Below are 22234 nucleotides of genomic sequence, written 5' to 3'. Positions count from 1 at the left end.
CCTCCCTCCCTGTCCCTCCCTCCCCCTCCCTCTCCCTCTCCCCCTCCCTATCCCCCTCCCTCCCCCTCCCTGTCCCCCTCCCTCTCCCCCCCTCTCTGTGTGCATGTGTGTGTCTGTGCGTGTCTTTCCCTCTCTTTTTCTCTTTCTCATACACACTAACACACATATATACACTATACATGTACAGACATAAGCACATATTCACACACATAGTTCTCAGTTGACTTTAGTAGATATTTACTATAAAATGAGGGAAAAACGTCAGCATTTATGGGACACCTTTTATGAGTCATGGACTTGTTCTATATGATTTCACTCAATACCTCAAATACTCTGCAGTCATATATACTATCACCCATATTTTGTAGATAAGAAAATGGAGCTTGGAGAGAGTGAACAATTTGTCCAAAACCATGTATCCAAAGCTCTGGTGATGGGTAGTTCCGATGAATGAGAATGAACTATATAGTTCATGTCACTGAACTATAAACTTAAAATGGTTAAGCAAATGTCACGCTTCAATACAATGAAAAAGAAAACTGAAAAAAAAATCACTTACCTAGTGAAGAGTTGAAGCAGATGTACAGCTCAAGCCAGCATGCTTTGTGTGCTGTGTGTGTGGCATGGGGATAAAGCACTACAACTACTTAGCTCTGTTTATTAACCTGCTTTTAAGAGATCTGCCATGACACAGGAGTCAGAAGCGCAGAGGAGCAGAGAGTCAAGTGAGGTGAAAGGTGTCAGCAGCAGTAAAAGTGGCAAGCTAAGGACAGTGACCAAGTCAAAAAATGGCCAATTATCCCTGCCTTTCTGTGTTTTCCAGGCGTTAATGTGCATGAGAAACCCCTGGACATCTTGTTATAAAAGCATGTTTTGATTCAGTGAGTCAGATTTTGCATTCCTAATGAACTCTTGAGTGATGATGCTGGACCATGGACCAATGGTTCAGTAGCAAGGACTTTGGCAAGAGTAACTTCACCCAAACTAGCTCTCCATGTCTTTCAGACCACTTGAACTACACTAGAATGTGTGTGTGTGGTGGGGGGGGCCTTCAATAAATCAAGTTGTGGGCTTCATCCCAAGTCTGCTGAATCAGGATCTCTGAAGACCACACTGGCATCAAGAAGTTTAATAAGCCTTCATGCCTCTGAGGTAACACTTAAGAACTGCTGCTAACAGTCCACCACCATGTGCTGACTCCATCACTTCATCGGGCCCCATGATGCCTTCCCAAAACCTGTATGCACCTGACATGAGAAAAATGGGCACCTCGAATCTTGATGTGTTGGACCCCAAAGTTTTCTAATTTCAAGAAACCCTTCTTTCCTTCTCTTTCTTTCTTTCTTTCTTTCTTTCTTTCTTTCTTTCTTTCTTTCTGTCTTTCTATCTATCTTTCTTTCCCTCCTTCCCCTTCCTTCCTTCCTTCCTTCCTTCCTTCCTTCCTTCCTTCCTTCCTTCCTCCCTTCCTTCCTTCTTTCCTTCCTTTCTGGCTCATTTACCCACTTTACCAAATCTTTTGTGGGGGGCAGGCTATGACGTGTCTGGCAAACTAGCACCCTAGATAGTGTCTACCAGGATGTAGCAGGACCAAAGTGACACTTAGACCTTCCTTGAGAAGTAAGGCCTAACATTACTTCTGAAGACGGGCCACAGAGGACAATGGGAAGAAAAGGCCAGCACCTGAGAGTCAGAGAGCAAGTCTGTTAGGATAGAGGAAGGGTCAAAGAAAGGGGTTTACATATGGGGCTGTGTAGGGAGTCTTCCACCTTTACATGTACTCTTACAGAAATTAGAAGACCGTTTATGTCTAAAAAACATTTGCAGAATAGTTTTCTTGCCATGATGCCTTTGGAGGTTTCAATATAATTTAGCACACTGAACTGGGTGGGTGGGGGTGTTATGTCTATAAGCATAAAACCATCCAAAGTAAGAGCCTCAAGAAGATCTTTGGTGGAGTGATTAAGAAATAGATGGCTTTGGGTTTTAATTCCTCTCATCCTCCCCTGATTCCTCCTCCCCCTCCTCCTCCTCCTCCTCCTGCTGCTGCTGCTGCTGCTGCTGCTGATTTTTGTTCTCTGTAGCTATAGTGTTTTGGACAATATGATACTCTGCCCATAAGTACTTCAGCAATATGTACTTAGCATAAGAACATTATCCCACATGACACAATCCCATTATCATACCTTAACATTAAATCAATAAGTCACTTAATATGTCATCTACATTCAAATTTCTCCAGCTATACTGTTTTCTGCTGCTGTGTATTTTCTCCGATGCATTTGGTCATCATCCCCTTTGTTTTATATAATCTGGAACAAACCTTTGTCTTTGTTGCAATGACACGGTTTTCTTTTCCAGTCCAGGTTTTGTAAAGCACTCCACATTCTGTATCTATTCGATCACATCCTCATTATTAGATTTGGGTCAAAATTCTTTGGCAAGAGGACCACACAGATAAATGTCATGTCCTTCTCACTGCATCAGAGCAAGAGGCGTATATTGGCAGACTGTCCCATCACTGGTAATGTTAAATTGATCACCCTGTGAAGGTGGTGTCTGCCAGACCAACTGAAGAATTATATTCTTTCATTCATGGCTAATGTTATCTGTTGGATGATAATTTAAGACTCTGAATATCTTATCTCCTTATAACCTTTTACTTAATGGTTTTTTAGCTTCTTAAAGGTTCTCTTTTGAAATGATATTTTATCAATTCCTTGAGAGTTTCATACAGTGTATTTTTTATCATATTCACTCCCCTTCCCCAAATCCTCCCATATCCACTCCTATCTCCCTACCTTCAACTGTGAGGGTTTTTTTCTTTTCTTTTATCTTCTCATTGGAAGCTGTTTATGTGAGCCAACTAATCCTGGGAGTGGGGCTTGCCCTGGAATATGGTCAACCTCCTGGGTAGGGTCATGGAAGAAAACTGACTCTCCCTCTCCCAGAAGCTCTCAAATAGCTCAGCTAGAGATGGACATGTGCCCACTTCTGCAGCTCCATGATGGGATTTTATCCAGCTTGAGCTTGTGCAAGCCTTGTGCATGTTGTCACAATGTATTTTACCCAAATCAGTTATTTCACTGAAGATTTCAAAATGATCATTGAATCTACAGTGACCATTTTACAGCAGTCACATAGAATAGAGTCGTGCTGGATTTGATAAACCTTGTACCATTGACTACAGGAAACAAAAAAATCCTCCCTCTCTTTCCTCTCCCTCTCCCTCTTCCCTCTTCCCCTTCCCCTCTCTTCCTCCTCTGCTTCCCTCTTCTCTCAGTCACTCCCATTTTTCTTAACGAAAGATTCATGTAGCTCAAGCTGGCCTCAAACTCACTATGTAGCTAAAAATGACCTTGAACTCTCCATTTCTTGCCTTTATCGCACAAATGCTGGGATTATAGGCATATGCCACCATGCCTGTCTTCCTTCATGTTTCTTTGCTGGAGGTGAGGAGCACCAAGGTAGATTCCCTTTGCTCTACCCTATACTAAGAAATGCCCACCTGAGAGAAGACTCCCAATTACCTTCTCCTAAGCATCTTGCCCAAGACTGCATCTCTGGGCATTACTGATTATCCCTGAGTGCTGCTGAGGAGTCATACTTTCTCACCCATTATCATCAATGGCCATGGTACTCTTTGCCCACTCTTCAAATCTGACTCAGCATTTCTCTGTAGCAGAGATTGGGGCAGCAATCTGGGTGGAAGGGGGGTACCAGTATATTTGTCTTGATATGGTATCTGTTATATAAAACACATTTTATAGATAAGTTTTAAAAAGTAACATCTTATATAAGATGGAGAAACTCGATTGCTCACACTGAAGTCACTGATAAAGGCTGGGGTGGGGAGGCTGAGAGCAGATGGAGAATGGCGTGGGGTTAAAACGTCCTCATATTCCACTGTTCCCACCCACAACTTTTATCCCCACTCTTCTTTCTCTTCAGAAAGCACCAGAGCCAGAATTCAGAAATATTTCTGGCATCTAAACACCCTGTCTGTAAGACAGACTGTGTGAGCCCCCAGTCTATCCTTCCTACTTCTATGAGGAAGAACGTGTCCATATGCACTTTGAATTCCACTTTTTTCCCCTTAAGAATCTTACTGTATGTCCAACTCTCCTCTCAATGAAGCCCTGCCATCACCGTCTGAATATTTTAGATCTTCCTCTGCCCACAGCCACCTCCTGCTTGCTTTCTTCCCTTCACAGTCAAACTGTCTACATGTTCTGTCTCCACTTCCTACTTCTTATTCAGGTTATACTGGACTCCAATCTAGAGTCCGCCCATACCACATTACCCAGTGGTTCTTGTTGTGATCCCTGGTGACTTCAAGTGATGGCGTCATTTGGAAACTATTCAGTTTTTACATTTGCTTCATCTTTCAGCAGCATTTGACCAGTTGGTCACATCCTACCTCTTGGCATGCATTTGTTTCTTGGTCACCATGACACTGTTCTTTTCCGACTCTTCAAATTTTCTGACAGTGCCTATACAGTTCCCTCCGCTTGAGTTTCTCAGTCATAGCACAGACCCTCTTGTTTTATAGCAAGCATTGTAGTCATCTTCATGACTGGTTTATACATGCCCAGTGCAAATCTCTCTTGCCTTAAGAGATTTATCTAATGGCTAAAGAGATCTCTCTAATGGCCACTTGAATTTTCCATCAATGATCCCCTAAACTCAATGTACATCTAGAAGTAAACCCACATCCCCTCTCCAAACTTGCTTTTCCTCCAGGGTTTGCTGTTTTATAAATACCACTGAGCCATCCATCGCTTGACACTTCCTTTCCTTCTCCTCCTACATCTCGTCTGTCACCAAATTCTATTGCTTTTATCTGTCATATCTGTTTAGTTCATTTATTCATGCCATCTTTGCAACTCCAAGCTACTGTCTTCACTCACCTGGACCAGTGCAGTAACCATCCTCCTCCCTTCCCCTCCCCTGTCTTCCCCTTCTCTCTCCTCTCTTCTCGCCTCCTCTTCTCTTCTCTCCTTCCCTCCTCTCCTCTCATATGTGTTTTAAGGCTTCATCATGCAATCCAAGCTGCCCTAATCACTATATAGCCCAGCATGGCCTCTATGATCCTCTTGTCTTATTCTCCCATATACTAGAATTACAGGCATAAGCCATCAGTCCCAGATGACTGTTGAGAATCTTAAAATCAAGCCTAAATGTGTATTCTCACTTAGGTCTGTAAGGGTCTGCCACTTGCTTTTTGGAGTCCCCAGCTTCTTTGTGTTGTTCACTATCTAGACTTTGGGGTGCAGCTGCCTTTTGCTCCTTCTTTTAAGTTATCAGATAAATTCATGTGTATTTACTGTATATGCCATGATGTTGTATGCATGTGTTGTGAAATGGTCAAATATAGCTAATTAATATATAAACTAGCATAAGATTGCTATTTGGGGACAAGAACATTTCAAATCACATTCTTTGCATTTTTGTCAAGAATACAATACAGTGATGTACCTTAGGCACTGCCCAGTGTTACCTCCAGCACCACTTCCCCCCCCTCTCTGTCTCCCTCTCCCTCTCCCTCTCCCCCTCTCTCTCTCTCTCTCTCACACACACACACAGAGACACACACACACACACACACACACACACACACACACACGGTGGGGGTGGGGTGGGATCATTAACTATAGCCACCATAGTATGTGACAGACCTCTTGCGTTTATTCTTCCTTTCTAACTATAGTTATATCTCCTTTGACCAGCATGTCCCTCTCATGAGTCATCCCAGTCTCTATGAGATCGTCCTCCTTGCTACTTCTATGAGCTCAACATTTTGTGACTTCACATATGCCATGAGACAGTACATTCATTTTCCTGTCTCTTGAATTTACCAGTCTAGACTTCCGTCATTTCCACATTTTGGATTTCTCCATAGAATGATTTCTCTTCTTCACCTCCCTCTAACTCTATATTAATCTCTCAGTCTCAGTTTAAATGTCACTCTGGGGAAGGTTTCTGTCACACCTCCAACTCTTGGTACCTCAGGGGTCTGTTTGAGGTTTGACTCCTCTGGAGGCTGCAGGACAGGGACTGCGTGTGTCTTGTCCACCTCTGAGTCTTCCCTGCCTCACAAGACTGCCTGACACATCATGGGCCAACTCTAATGATGCATGCAGCGACTGTCACCATGCTCCCTGCCCTGACCCTGCACTCATCATTGTTGAAGTCACCACTGCCAAAGTTGCTCTGTATCCTATCACTGTTTCTCTGTGCGGAGAGGAATAGTCCAGGATGTGCAGTTTCACCTTTGCATCTCTCTTAATTGGGAATCCAGGCTGTTAAGTCCAACTGTACTGACCTTGCTGCCTGCCCCCTCGGCCATTAGATTTTAGGTAGTCATTTTCAACTGGGAGCAAAGAAGAAATTTAAATCTCCTGATTTAAGTCATGCTCACATGTGCAATACAAGATGAGATTTATATATGTATGTGCAAGTGCACATGTACATGTATGAGCACAGAGCTCAGTTGTAACACTCAAGTATGCATGCATGCATGCACACTTTTCTCAGAGGCAATCTGATATATACTCATTCCTTACATATGTACATACAGAGTAAAATGGCATATGCTTGGCACTTATGCATATGTACAGAAGCAAGCTGATATACGCCTTACATATGTATGCATACAGGCAAATGACATATGCTCAATACATATGTATACATACAGAGGCAAGCTGACATACTTAAACACACTCAATGGTAAAACAGAGCTATTTAGTTACATTTGATTCTCTCTAATTCCTAGTTCCTTGATGTCTCTTTCAGGATCCTGGGCTCAATAGATGCTGTTCCTAGGCTTTGGATAAAAATTAAACTGTCACCTCTGTCACTGCTTCCATCGCTACCCCTTTCTCTCTTCTCCTTCCCCTCAGAGTCTCTCTCTCTCTCTCTCTCTCTCTCTCTCTCTCTCTCTCTCTCTCTCGTCTTGCTATGTATCCTGGGCTGACTTTGAGTTTATTATGTATCCCAGGCTGGCTCAGAACTCTATCCTCCAGCTTTTGGGTCTCGAGCACTGGGATTAGAAGTATGTACCATACTGCTCAGCTCTTGTCTTTCTCCCTGGCCCACCTGGTTATTTGTCTCGGCTTTATTTCCTAACAGCTTGGCTGCCTCTGCTAGTCACCAGACTGCCCTCTTACATATTTCTCTAGTAGGCAACCAGCCCAGATGAGCTCTCTTGACTGTTAACTCTTTGGGGTTTGACTCAGAGTATAGACTATGGAATAAGACAGACCATGCCCTCACCCTGCTTTGTACTGTGTGAACTGGGCAAATTCTTTACCCTTTCCAAGCCGGTTTTCCTATCTTCAGAATAGAGATGACCCCAGTGCCTTGCTTGGGTTTTGTGCAGTACTATAGAAGACAACACATGTCTTTTCTAGCTTAGGGCATAACCACAGCTTAGTTACTCACAGTTATTAACATCTATCATGTAGTTACTATGCAATTTCTACTTCTAGCCAGTTATGTGATGAGTATGTGTGGTGCACGAAGCACGGTTCTAAGTACTCTGTACACATCAGCTCATTTTGCCCTCCATGCAACTCTGTGAAGTAGATAGGAATGGAACTGAGCAGGTTATGGAACCGACACAGAACAGCTAAGTAACCTGCCCTGGCGTCACAGAACTAGCAGAGCTAAGGACAAACCCAGATGGCTGGGATCTAGAGTGTCCACTCTTAATTAGCACATTGGAACTGCTACTTCCACTTATGTCTGATTGTCTTATCTAGAGAAGCCATTTTTGGAACACAATCCTTCGTAAACTAAAACCATTGGAAAAAATCTGTGAATCGAAGCTGACATTTTCTGTTTGCTGAAAGACAGAGAGATAAAAAAACCTCACCTCTGTATTTAGAGAGGTGCTGAACACTTGAGTGACAGGAAGGCCTGTAGGAAAACCTAGGGGTGTCTCCTCCCTCTCTACCCACTCACAGGAATGTTTGGGTGAGAAGGCTTTCAGACTGACAGAGCTACAGCTGGGAGGCTGATCTCCTTCCGTTAGACTAGCTCTCCGGATTCCTATAGCACCTTTTCTTCAAATGTCTGCAAATGCCGCCCCAGCTCCGGTTCTCCATCTGCATAATTGAGGATCATTAGAGGGATATGGTAACAGTAATAGCACCTTCCACATCATGCCATCCAAGAAGCCTAACAAAATCATTTGACATCCTTGTAGTGTACCAAGGATGGCTTGTGCATATCCTTTGGTGGCTACAGTTTAAAATTTTAAAAATAGATTGATCCTGGGTCTCTAACCCTGGGCAGGATCATGCTAGGAATGTGCCTTATCTCTGAGCTACACATCAAGCTCCCGGGTGCAGTCTTATTTTTTTAAAAATGTATATTAATCGTACATACAAAAGGAACTTCATCTAATATTTCCACACATGCATACAGTGCATTAGTGACAGCCAACCACCGTCTTTGACCTTCCCCTGACCCTTGCTCCCTTCTCAACCTCTAGTTATCACCAATTCTACTTAAAGATCCGTGCGCTCAAGCATCCAGGTGTAGGGGAGCAGACGAGATGCTTTTCCGTGTCTTGCTTGTTTCACTCGGCATTTTGTTCTCCAGCTCCAACTATTTGTTGCACATAAGAGGGTCTCATCTGTCTTTAGGGCAGAATAACACTCCATTGAACACATATATGTTTTCTCCATCCATTCATCTGAACGGCCCCCAGGTTGATCACGTCTCTTAGTTGTTGCTAGGAGTCTGGTTGCCATCTGATGGTGCCAATCTTCACTCCATTGTGTATCAGAAAAATGATGCTTTCATCCTCCGAGTTTGTGGTGTGGTGAGGCTTCAGGGCTAAAGTCAACTTACTGATGTGGCCTCAGGTACTGAACCTTATTAGGACTTTGCTTCCTCATCTATGAAATGGAAGTGACACTAACCAGGTGGGAGGGGCATTAGTGACCACAGACACAAGGTGCCGGACACCATCTAGGTTGCAGTGTGTCTCCAGTGAACTGTATTTCTCCCCGTTTCTCCATCCAGCAATTTTGGGTTCTATTTTTATTATGATCTGGTTTTCCCTATTCGACTATAAGGGCCACGAAAGGCAGTAGCTCTGCTTCTACAATGATGCTTCTCTGCACCCAGAGCAGAACCTCAACCATAGCAGATTCTTAGGAAATACCCGCTGACTCAATGCAGTTGTCTTTTCAACAGTGGCTGACATTCAGATCTCTCACAGGCCCTTTGCTTGTCTGGAACCTCCCTATTTATGTGGCTCTTCCACTCTCCTTATGAAGTCTTGTCTGCCTCCTCTTCCTACCATTTGTTAGTAATGCTGCAATCTTATTTTTATGTTAACTATGATATCATTATTTGACACTAATCTTCCTTAGGACAGAGACATTGGGTTGGTGGACTGGGAGCCTTTCAGTCCAGATTTGCTACAGAATATTTTTTCACTTTCCATTTTTTTAAAAAAAGACTCCCCCCATCCTTTCTCTAGGAAGTGGGGTTTAGACTCTCAAATTGGATTATATGCCAATCTCAGGGTGTTCCCCTGCTCTTCCATAAATCACCCCTCTCCCTGTTTCTGGCTCAAGCATTGTGATTGTCTCCTTCCAGGGCCAATTAGTCAGCCCCAAGGTGTCTCATTAGGTTTATCAGGACTTCATTATACAGCTAGGGCAGCCAGCAGGAGGTCCAGAAAAGCCAGGATTTTGGCAGGGCTTGGGAGTCTGGAATACGATTTGCCATTTTCTTTGCCCCTACCACAACCACCTTTATATTTAGTATTTATCACATTGTGTTGTAACTGTTAATTTTCAGATGTCTCCCCACCCCCACACAGCAAGGGCAGGATTATCTCTTGCCCCAAGAGGCTGGCTGTGGTGCCTAGCATGCAAAGAGTGCTCACAAAGGTTTCCTAAAGAAATGACTGCTCTCCATGAGTCAAGCTTTATTACTGAGGACAAAAACCAACTTACGGAGAAGGCACTGCCTCTGGCTTAAACAATAACAACAAGGAGAAAACCCTGAGCGCCCCCCTCCCCCAATCTTTTTATTTGTTACTTTGGGTTTTCTATTATTTGGAGCTGAAAACATTTTTTTTCAAATCATAACAAATGGTAGTCACACACAGGATCCCTGACAGGTTTTTGTTCAAAAACATCCATTCCACATGTCTGGGCTAACTTACCTCCCTCCCTCCCTCCCTCCCTCGCTCCCGCCCGCCCAGCCGCGGGCCCCCCCCCCCTCTGTGTGTGTGTGTGTACTCAGACCCTCATGCTTATACCACAAACCCTTTTGACACCTAGCCCAGACTTCCCTACTCTTTAATCTTGAGGTCTTGTTTGGGGGAACGGGCCTTAGCTGGTGGGATGTTATTAGTGTGGACCAAGAGCAGGAGGAAGCTGCTTGCACAACCTTCAACATTGACAAGTCCTCCCGGAAGCCTCTGCTCTGGCAGCCAGAGCCCTAGCATTAATTCTGCTGGAGTGACCCAGAGTTCAGCCTGTGCACAAGAACCAGGCCCTGCTGGGTCTGAAGTTGAAGCAGAGCCATCCAGCCAGGGCTACCCTAGATCAGCCAATCCTAGCACAGACCTTATAAGACCTATGAAGAAAGATTGTCTCACAGTGAAGACATTTTATGGTTGTTTGTTAAGGAGCAATAGTTGACTGATCAGGGTTAGGTCAGGGGTTATTAACCTTGGCAGTGCATCTGAGTTATTTAGAGAACTTTAAAAGAAATAGATACTAAAACTTCCTCCAGACTGTCTGGTTTTTAGAAATCTACATTCCTTTTAAACTCTCCCTGAGGATTTTACATAGGAGTTCCACATCCTTTTGTTATCTGTTACTTGAGAATTACAATCATTAACAAGTATGATAGGGTTTCTATGTAACCTAAAATCTTTTTCCTTCTTTGGCCACACAATAAAAAGAAATCCTTTCTGACACCATATGATTAAAGTCAGAGAGATGCTTTCTTCCTGGAGTAGAGTTTCCTTCTTAGAATCTTTTCCAATGTGGAAATTTTGGCGAAATCCATGTTGACGTTTTTCTTACCTGGTCTGCAGAAAGATCCAGGTGACAGTTGTGATTCATGACCTAGGGTTATTTGGTTTCAATTTAAACTAAGGTTGTGTCCTCTTAGTATTTTTGCCTGGGCTATGATTAGCAGGCAAATGGAAACTTAAGGCAGAATACTGGGGCTGGGAGTGTGAAGACACTGTTCATGGAAGAAGCATTCATGACATCAAGCTTTAGCAGAGAGGTGGCTGGGAGCCTGGTCTCAGAAGGAGGCCTCTGCCGTGGCTGAGCAGGAAGGGGCTGGGATCACTTTTATAATATGTATAATATGTATAATATATATATATATATGTATATATATAATAGAAAAGCAAGATTTTCTTTTCTTTAAAGAGTATTTATTAATGTGTGCCTATATGAGTTTATGCGCTTCAGACCCCCCTGGAACTGGAGTCATAGGCAGTTAGGCGTCATCTGATGTGGTTGCTGAGAACCAAACCCAGGTCTTCTGCAAGAGTAGGAAGAACTCAACCACTGAACCATCCATCTCTCCAGTCTCCAGGATTTTCTTATGTACACTCACCAGTATACCTGTTTCTATACCATTAATCATTAACCTAGTTATTATCAAAAGCTGTACACAAAGATAATCATACTTCAGTACCCACTGATGACCACTGGGACCATATTTTGCTGTTGTACAAAAGCTGTAATGAACATCTTCCTTTATTCATTGTTAGGTATTGTTGGGAAAGTAAATTTAGTGTTTTTCTTCATATTTGGGTTGCCCCTCCCTCAGAAATGTAAAAATGAATAGTGATAAGTTGTCAATCTTTCTAACTTTTTAATAATCATCCAAAGGAATAACTTTTTGGTTTAAATATCTTTCCCTTTATTGCTAGTGGCTTTAAATATTTTTTTATAATATTTATTTATAATATTTATTAGAATTTAAATTTATTTGTAATGTATGTGGGTGTTTTGTTTGATGTATATGCCCACACTGCCCTCTGAGGCCAGAAGAGAGACTTGGATTCCTTGGAACTGTATTTACAGATGGTTGTGAGCTGCTGTGGAAATCCAATCTGGGGCCTCTGCAAAAGCAGCCTATGCTCTCAGCTGCGGGGCTATCTCTTGCTAGTCTTCAAACCTTTCTTGTGTATCCCTTGCTTGCACTTTTCCTGCTTGTCAGCTTCCTTGTCTTCTATGTTCAGTGTTTGCCTTGTATTTAGATTGTAGCTTTTTAGATAGCCACTTTTTAGATAGTGGCCTTTTTGCATATTTCTTAATTTTACAATGAAATTCTAAAATTCCTTCTGAAGTAGGCAATATAACAGACTGAAGAAAGCAGAAAATTTCCAAAAATTCAGCCTATGGTCTTACTCCTTGTGTAAAGTTATCATCTAGCAAGGTGAGGACTGTAGAGGACTGTCTGGGCTCCAGACAGCTGGAAGACTCTTGGTCCCAACTTCCTGATTTGGGGAAGGCAGAAGAACAGAATGCAAACTCCTTTGTAGGGCTGTGAAATAGAACTGGAGAGGATACAGGCTAAGAGCTTCCTCTAGGCCTTGGATATAGCAAATCCGCTCTAAATCTTTGCTATTATGCGCGGAAAGGGTAACGCACTTTAAAGATTCAGCCCAGAGATGTAGTTATCCAGGAACCCGGTGGGGTGAGTCTTGGGGATTAAGCCTTTTTCCCTGAGAAGTGCACAGCTGGAGTGAGAACTAGGTACCAATCCCAATCCTGCCCATTTCTTGGGATGTGACTGACCTTGGACAAGTCACCTTTTGCCTTTACCTCCACCTGGAAAACACAGGAAAGACCACCTGAACTCGTGCAGGGTTAGAAGGCGCCTGGGAAAGGCTCACAAAGGGCTTCTGAGGCACCGTCCCGGAGCGCTCTCCAGCATCCTCGGCGCCGTCCGGCCAGCCAGAGGGATCGGCGACCCCGGCCCGCGCCCCCGCCCGCCTCAGGAACAATGGCTCCCCGGGAGGGGCGGAGCTCGGCGCCGGGGGTGTGCGCGGGGCGGGGTCGCCGCTCCCTCCCCGCCCGCGGCTCCGTCACGCGCCCCTCACCGGGCGGGCCGGGGTCTTTGTGACGCGGCGGCGACGGCCGCGCGGACACAAAGGGAAGGCGAGCCTGCGAGCTAGAGGCTGCGTCCGTCCCCGCCCCGCGCCCCTCGCGCGCGCCCCAGCTCCGTGTTCCCCACGCGGCGCGCTCCCTGCCCTCGCGCGCCCGCGCCCCTCGCCCGCGCCGGGATCCCCCAACGAGGCTGTCCCGAGCGCGGAGGGCCCGGGCCTGGCGGGGATGCTGCGGGGCTGCCCCGGGCGGCGGCACGGCTGCTAGGAGGCGGCGCGGGGCCGGTGTGCCCGGCCTGCCGCTCCCTGAGCTCCCCGCCGTGCGGCCGCGACAGCATGGGCGCCCAGGCGCCGCTCCGGCTGCCGGCCGCGCCCCCGCTCGCCGTCTGCGGCTACACGTCGGTGCTTCTGCTCTTCGCCTTCTGCCTGCCCGGGAGCCGCGCGTCCAACCAGCCCGCAGGCGGCGGCGGGGACTGTCCCGGAGGCAGAGGCAAGAGCATCAACTGCTCAGGTAGGAGCCGCTGGCGCCCGCCTCTGGGGCTCCTCCCTTCCGCCGTTCTGGGCCGCGGGAGGACTCGGTGTGGACTAGGGTACTGAGGAGTCCCGGGGGCCGGGCGGAGGGCAGGACGCGAGTTCGCGGTGCGGGCTTGGGGACCTGGGTTTGGGGATGGGGAGTGGTCGTGTGTGAGTCCGTGGGTGTCGAGTGTCCGGGGTTAGGGCGGCCCTGCGGCGTGGTGAGCTGGTGAGGTTCCACGAGACGGAGCAGAGATCCTGGGTGTGCTCGTGGAAACGCGTGTAAAGTGTTGTGAAGCCTCAAGGGAAGGAGGACGGCTAGGCTTCAAGGGGAGAGAGTGTGTGTGTGAGTGTGTGTGAGAGTGTGTGAGTGTGTGTGTGTGTGTGATGGTGAGGAGCTGGGGGACTGAGGATAAGGGCCTGAGGACTGACCATGTGTTGGTAGGGAGGTTCTTCCTTAGAGTTCCTTGGTCTCAGAGAGGTTATGCCGGTAAAAGGAAGGAGTGGTTATGTTTGTCCTTTGGGTTCAGGGGTGCAGTGGGGGCCTATACTGTCCACAGATCTGTGAATCAGGGCAGCAGGGAGTCCCAGGAGAGCCCAGGAAGTGTTTTGTTGGTTGTGTCTGGACAAAGCCTGGGGCTCAGGTAACCACGCTGGAGTATGTCTATAGGGTGAAGAGATGAGAGTCCAGTAGTGAACCCAGTTTGACAGAGCGAGGGAGCTAGGGAGTCATCTTGTGTGGGATTTGGGTATGAAAGGTAATTAGGTCTCAGAGAGTGCCCCTGTGTAGCTAGTGTAACCCCGGGTTAATTAAAGTGGTGTAGAAAGAGAGGCACTAGTGGTGTGTGTGTTTTGCAGGAGGACTTGGAGATTGGCAGCCAGGGGAGCCAGGGAGTAAGTGACCTCTCCCCTCGCTCCAAGGCCGCCTGCCCTCCCACAGCTGTTGGAAACAAAGAGCTTGCTGGGGTTTTAATGGATGACACAGGGGAGGAGGGGGACCAGGCAGTAAAGTTCCCCCATCCTTTCGGAAAGAGTCCCAAAGGAGCTAGGGGATTCAGGCCCTGGGGCAAGGAGAGGCTTCCTGGTTCTCTTTGGGGGAGGGTAGGTCTGCTTGCAGCTGGCCCAGCAGACCTAGTGGTCATAAGCCAGCCCTTGCTTACTTGGGCTTTTATCACTTAGCCTAGCACTTGTCCTTTTAACTAGGGTTGAGCGAGGAGGAGGGGAGCACCTGAGAGTCAGCTAGTGGGGGCCTGCCAGACAACTTTGTACCTGTGAGTTCTTGAAGGGGCTGTGTTTATGGGACAGTGATTTAGGCACAAGAGGGTTTATGCTGGCCTTTTTTTTTTTTTTTAGTAATTTTCATATGGTATGTTTTATGAGAGGTTTTGAGAACTGATAAAAATGGCATGTCCATGAAAAGCCTTTCCACCCATAAACTCTCTTTTATTTTTTCTAATAGTAATTGGGATGGGATAATGCTTTAGTAAGCCTCACTGTTTATTTAAGAAGATAAGCTGTATGTCAGAGTGACTTTTTTGGGTAATGAATAATGGTTACCTTTTGTAGGTGATCACACTGTCAAAATATCTTACTGGGTGATGTATTACGGTTGTGTGTGTGTGTGTGTGTGTGTATGTGTGCATGTGTGTGTGTTGAGGGCGGAGTTAGCTAACTTCATTTGTCCTTAGCAAAGTATAGCATTTGTTGATGGGTGTTTTTGTATACTCTTTCTGATTCTGTCCTACTGCATAGGACAAGGTTCAGAAATGATTGGGCACTCACATGGTGTGGGAAGAATGGGGCTCATCTGGAGGCCATAGCTGTTGCTGCAGAGCTTAATTCTGGGTGCAAGTCAGTTGATTTTTCATAGTTTCTTCAATTAAAACAGATTTGGATTTAATATCTCAGCCTTCCTTTAGAAAAATTTGTCATTGATGATGAATGCAAATAAATTATAGGTGTACTTTAATTATATTTTATTTTGTATATTTTACCTGCATGTACATATATCACATGCATGCAGTGCCTACAGAGGCCAGAAGAGGGCAGGAGAAGAAAAGTCCTCAGGAACTTGGCTGTCCATCATGTGGGTACTGGGAACTGAACTCAGGTCCTCTGTGAGAGCAGCAAGTGCTCCTAATGGCTGAGCCATCTTTCCAGGACATAAGGACAGATTTTTGTTATAACTCTCTGAGACAAAGAAGGAAAATGCACATTTTTCGTTGATGAATTTGAGAACTGTAGTAATCCAGTATGGGCACATGATGCATTTGTGTTAAATACAGTTTGAGATTGTAAGTCCTAGGGTTTCCTTGTAAAGGTATCTCAAGGGTATATTGAGCTTTAAAATCTAAGTACCATCCTTGACTTCCTCTTGTTGGTTTGCTATTTTAGATGTCTGTGATCTTTAATGGTGTCTGATTCTGTCAGGCTGTGTGTGCTGAGTTACTCAGAGTTTTGTGGCCTTTGTAAATATGGGTTTTATCAGTAGAAATTATTTAGATTATAGAAAGGTTGGGGTTCTGCAGTGTTTTACTGGAAGTTTGTGGATGTGTTAATTAATTAGATGTTCAAGCACTGCATTCTCTTAGTTGAGTTTAGTAGATTTTCAAGCTTTTGGAGTTTGATTTTTTCCATCTTTTTCACTAGACTATCCTTAAAAGGTGTAGTCAGAGCACCTTGTTAGGCCATATCTCTCTCCCTTTCTCCATTCTAGTGGAAAAAATGCCTTTTAGAGCATGCCTTTTTAAAAGGAATCTAAGTGTGCACACACTCTCACTCACTCTCTCTTGTTCTCTTTCTCTGCACACACACACACACACACACACACACACACTAGCATGCACAGATTTATCTATTCTCAAAAACTTCAGCTGGGTTGCAAGTTAACCTATAGATGATTTTCTGGATCTGCATGTGTCCTCCTGTTTTTTCTTTCTTCTTTCTCTCTCTCTCTCTCTCTCTCTCTCTCCCTCTCTCCCTCTCTCCCTCTCTCCCTCTCTCCCTCTCTCCCTCTCTCTCTCTCTCTCTCTCTCTTTCTTAAACATGAGGGTGTGTTCTTTAATTTCTGGTCTTCTGGCTCCTTGTCAAGACACTGTAAATATTTAGTGGTTTTTAAGTATGATCTGAAAGTTTGTTCAGCATCATCGAGCACAATTTGCCCAGGAAATGTATGTTGGAGTCAGCTTTTGCAGCTGTTCAGTGTGCAAGCTGCTTACTGTAGGTATTCTTCTTTTTGTCAGAGTCCCAGATTCAGTTTGGAGAGCATGTGCCTTTAAGGCAGTGATGCTGAATGGGTCTGTGCTGTCCTTTCAGCTCTGGCCGAGACAGCATCTTCCCCAAGCAGTAAGCCCCTTTCTTCTCTAGTTTATGTAAGCTCTTTTTATTGGTCTCTTTCCACAGTACTCTACTCATTCTGGGCTTTAGGCTTCTGATGTTTTTTGTCTTTGTTTACATTTCTTTATAGTTACTCTTTAAGAATCTAATTTGTGTGGAAGCTTTCTGTTTTTCCAAAGAGAAAAAAAATTGTGGCAAATTTTTGTGACTTTTGTGAAGATGAAGTGAAGCTCAAGAGACTAGATAAACTGAGATAACATTTTTCCCCACTCCTGACAGGAGCCATGGCCCCTTTTGGCTTTGGGAGCTTTCAGGTGTTTGAGAAGAACACATGAAGCTAAATATAGGAAACATTTCTGCCTCAGGGACTGTGGTGAAAGAGGTAGGAAAACATTTCTGCCTCAGGGACTGTGGTAAAAGAGGTAGGAAAACATTTCTGCCTCAGGGACTGTGGTGAAAGAGGTAGGAAAGCTGAGCAGCAAGTGGCATTCAGTGGCAGACGTCAGATGGAGAATTTGAACTAGGTTCCAACATGTCAGAGAAGTGAGAAGTGGGCCTCTAGATGCTATGTGGTGGTAAGAATCTTACAAATGCCAGGCTGACAAGAGAGCCTTGCAAGTGGCACTTCAGAATAGTGCCACTATTACTAGGGAATAAATGAGTTGTCTAGTTAGAGTGGAAAACAGTGGTCGGAATGGTGGTGGTTATGGTCCCCGACGTGTAAAATATGGTTATTAATTTACTTAGTGAGCCTGTGTAGTGTAACCTAACATATCAAATATTTAGGGAAATATATGAGAGGCCCTCCCTGCCTTCAGAGACCTTACAGTTGGAGGAGGGGTGATTATTCTGTTACAAAACATGTAATGGAAATTCCTGCCTAGTACATCTGGATCTACCTCTCCCCCTGTGACTAAGCACTTACTGACCACTAACACTAATTATATTAACAAACAGACACACAAACAGTACAGTAAGAACAGTCTAGTAACACAATTGAGTATCACCACTAATTCTATAACAATTCTTCACCCTGAAAAGAAACCTCCTTCTGTTGACAGTCATCTATCCATCTCCTGAGCCATTGGCTGCTGCTACTCTGCACTGTGTGACTGTGGATTTGCATTCTGCACATACAAGCAAGTGGAATCACACCTTACCAGGTCCACTGTTTCCCATTTCTTTTACCTAATATGGTATTTTCAACATTCACCCATGTATTAGAACTACATTCCCTTTTAAGGTTGAATAATATTTTACAGTATGGATGTGGTGATGTCTTGTGCATCCCGTTGTTTTCGTCTCTTGGGTATACACTGAAAGAGTTAGTGGATCACACACTAACGCATATCTTTTACATTTTTATGAACTGCCAAACTGTGTTCCAAAGCTTCTGTAATCTTTTACATTCTCACTGGCAATGTGTGAGGGTCTGTTTCTCTATGTGCTTCCCAGAATTTGTGTCTGTCTTTCTGATTACAACCATCTTAGTGGGTGTGAAATTGTATCAGCGTGGTCTTGATTTGCCTTTTCCCAAAGATTATAGTGAGATTAAACATCTTTTTCATGTAGTTGTTGTCATTTGTAAATCTTATTGGTGAATGGAAATATTCTCCTGGCCTTGATTTTTGACATCTATGTTAGCCAGTCTCCGTCTATACTCAGGCAGGCTCACAACACACATTTAGGTGATAAAACTCCTCCATTAGCTGTATTTTACCTGTGTGCTGTTTACTTTCCCTGCCTACTAAGAATCAGTTCTGTTTGCTCTCAAACTTATTTATACCAATGGTACTTGTGAGTACAATTTAGTAGCACTCCTCAGAGTGAGAAGTACAGACGTGAAAAGTTATTTCGTGAAATGCTTAGGAAGTGATAAGGGAAAGAGACAGAACGAATAGCCTTTGAATGGATTAGATTTCAGATCAAGACGACAGATAAGGTGGGACAACCCTGAAGACTTTTGGATTATCCAGGAAACATTACAAATATTTGGCAGACCTCTGCTTTCCTGAAAGGAGCACAAACATCACAGGCAACTGGATCATTAGTGTGGTTTATTTAAGAAAATGGGGAACTGTTTTCCCAGAGTCCTATACAAGAAACCAAAAAGGTCTGGGTCTATATACTTAAAATGACTTACACAAAGCTGTATCATTTGTAAACAGTTTTACCATCTTTGTTTTTCTTTCTTTTATTGAAGGTAGATTTTTTCATATAATATATTCTGATTACAGTTTCCTTTCCACCTACACCTTTCCAGTTCCTTCCCACCAGTCACTCTTGTGTGCATCAAAAAGGGGGCGGTAGTGGTACACCTGCCATCCCTGTACAGAATGCTTGTAGAAGATGTGCATACAGAGCTAAGGAATGATAGTCCTGATTGGTGGGAGTTAGAGTAAGTGGTGCTTGAACCAGATCTTGAGGGATAGTAGGTCACCTGGAGACACCAGGGATGCCTTTCCCTGGAGCCTTTGCTGTTGATATTCCTTTTGCCTGGAACCTTCTGGTTCTGGTCATGTAGCTCCTCCCCTCCTTCAAGTATTTGCTGTGATGCCACTTTCCGACATGGCTGCCTTCAGGACCTTCGGTCTCTCCTCTCTCACCCTGTGGACCGTGCTCTTTTCTTCCTTTATAAATTCTATATCAATGAAATTTTTGTCTGCATTGTTCACTTAGATCACATCGTGCCTAGATTGGTACCTGGCATAGTGAGCTGTCCATTGCATAGTTATTTCTGGGTTGATGTAATGACCAAATGAACAGTGCCTCTGAAAAGAACTGGGAGAGGTGGTTCTAGGCTTAGAAAAGGCACAGAGATGGGAAACTGAAGGTGGAATTTCAATGGTATTATCTGTGATGTGCAATAATGACGGCCAATTTAGGAGACAAACCTGGGCAACTGTGAGGGGTTACCAGCATTTGTGAGGGGTTATCTTGATTGGATTCATTGAGATGGGAAGACCTGTCCTAAAAGAGGAGGGCACTGTTTCCTGGAGGAGAAAGGGAGCTGAGCACTAGTCATCGGGTTCTCCACATCCTGACTGGATGCATGTGACTACTATCTCTTAAGTTCTTGCTGCCTGAGCACAATGGAATAAACTCTTGAACTATCAGCCAAAGTTAACTCTTCCCTTAAGTTGCACTGTTAGGTATTTTGTTATAGCCACAAGGATGGTAACGAATATGCTGCCCTAGGTTGTGGTGGGGAACTTTGGGGAAGGGGGAGGGGAAGATAGACACAGGTTGCCACCATGTCAGCTGTAGGCATTCAAGGACAATCTGGAAGGTTGGCAGTTGTTCTGAGGACATGGGAGTCTCATTAGAAAGTTCACATGGCCTTGTGGTTTTAGAAAGCAAAGGCTGGAACTGGCCAGGCAGAAATGGAGAACTTGGCAGTATGGAGAAAAGACACCATGGACACTGAGACTCTAGTTCAGCCTATAAGGTGTTTTTAAAAAGTGGCATTGGTTGTTTTCCATCGAAGTCTCAAAGCTTCACTTCAAAGTGGATTTCAGCCTTTTCTAGTCTTGAAGACTCTGGCAACTTTGAGCCCTCATTTTCACATAGCCAGTGATGAGTAAGGTGTGGGCTGTTCACTCCTCTGGTCCTCCAGCAGCTGGCCTGCTTCCTGTGTCTTCTGCCGTAGCTCCTGGATCTCTTGTTCTAGAGATCTATGGGGTGTGACTGTCTGTGTGCCATGCTCTGCTCCATTCACTTCCAGGCTAGCATCCTCTCCTTACTCTCCCAGAGGAAGAGACTGGTCATCAGTGCCCAGAGCAGTGTTTCAAAGAATCGAGAAGAGCCGCTTCTCTCAGGAATTTTTTCCCCTTCCTGTTCTTAATCCTTATTTTGAACCCACCTCTTCTTTGTCTTTGGAACTTACTCTACTATCTGCTTATAACATTTTCCTTAAATTCCCCCATGGTATTTTTATCATACTTATTTCCACTGCATTTTCTTGATTTTGTCTTGGCACTTCCTCCTTTTACACTTTGCCTTTTCTTTTTTTCTTTCTAAATTTGTTACATTCATTTTTTAAAATAATACTGAGGCATTTATGGTCACATTCCACTTATGGTTATAAAGTACGTGAACTAAGGTGCCCTAGTTTGCTTAGCGGTTTTGTGTTATGGTCTGAGAATGTGCTGTATAGATTTTCTAGGTTTGAGTATATTAAAAGTAGGTGGATATTGACATCATGATTTGAACAAATTTAATGAAAGATTTACACTCTAGGAAAAAAAGGTTCCTTGTCTTCTCATTTTCCATGGCAATCCTTATTTTACTAAACTTCTAAAAATTCTTAATTTCGGAAGAGAGAGTCGTAGGGGTGCACCCACATTCTCTTGCCGAGGTCTCATAGCTGCTCTCGCTGTGTCTGCTCTTTTCTTAGCTGTTCTCCGTTTATCTGTCCCTTGTCTCTTCTTTATGAGCTCAGCTCTACCAAACTGGTTCTTCACGAAGGGAAAGATGTAAGATAATTTTTGAAGATCTGTTTTATTTGTTTGAATGTGTGGGTACGTATGTACACATGCTTGCAGAAGTGCCCATCAGGTCCAGAAGAGGTGAGGGGTCCCCTGGAGCAGCAGTTAGAGGCAGTTGTAAGCCTCTGGACATGGGTGCTGGGAGCTGAATTCTGGTCTTCTGGAAAAGCAGCATGTGCTCTTAACCACCGAGCTATTTCTCCAGCTTCCAGTTCCTTCTTTGTATTAGGTCTGTACATTTAGTGTGCGTGTGTGTGTGTGTGTGTGTGTGTGTGTGTGTGTGTGGTGTATAGTATGGATGTGTCTGTGTTCATATATAGCCTGTGTGGAGGCCAGTGGTACACATGACATGTCTTCCTCAGTCACTTTCTGCCTAATTTTAGAGAATCTCTTTGAACCTGGAGATCACTGGTGAAGCTACACTGACGAGGCTAGCGAGGTCCAGGGATTCACCCATCTCTGCTTCTCCAGTGTGGGAAATGCAGATAGCCACTTCCACAGCAGCTGCTATGGGGGCGCTGGGGATCTGAACCCAGGTCGTCCTGTTTCCAAACACTTTACTAAGCCAGCTCCCTTGCATTCCTATATATTTAATTTTTATTTTGTTATCTGTTAATAAAATATTGAAACCTCCAAATGTGGCAGAGGTTTTCAAGAGGAATTTTTGTTATTTGGCTTAGAAAATATACATTAAACTTTGATAATTTCTTGTACTTTCTGACTTTGTTTATACCTTATACCCCTTTGTAGGTCATTTTAAAGCCTTTCTCAAGTTGTAATAGCCAAGTTTTTCAGA

At 44.4% G+C, this 22234-nt stretch overlaps 1 protein-coding gene across 3 annotated transcripts in view; it reads left to right on the top strand.

Annotated features, from left to right (window-relative positions):
* LOC114623554 (tomoregulin-1) overlaps positions 1–22234 on the top strand; it is a 122116-nt gene that overhangs the window by 31734 nt on the left and 68148 nt on the right. The window contains exon 1 of one of the 3 annotated variants that reach the window (XM_028770220.1): positions 13131–13613. The exons of 1 other annotated variant lie outside the window; for it this stretch is intronic. In XM_028770220.1, the coding sequence (XP_028626053.1) occupies positions 13439–13613 (175 nt within the window). In that variant the 5' untranslated portion in view covers positions 13131–13438. Of the gene's footprint in view, positions 1–13130; positions 13614–22234 lie in introns of those variants that run through there. One more of the 3 variants, XM_028770219.1, reaches the window with a different exon arrangement.

This window comes from Grammomys surdaster, unplaced genomic scaffold, assembly GCF_004785775.1.
Source record: "Grammomys surdaster isolate TR1022 unplaced genomic scaffold, NIH_TR_1.0 199, whole genome shotgun sequence".
Lineage (NCBI taxonomy): Eukaryota > Metazoa > Chordata > Mammalia > Rodentia > Muridae > Grammomys > Grammomys surdaster.
The sequence above is the reverse complement of the archived record's forward strand: the minus strand, read 5'-3'. Positions and strand labels throughout refer to the sequence as shown.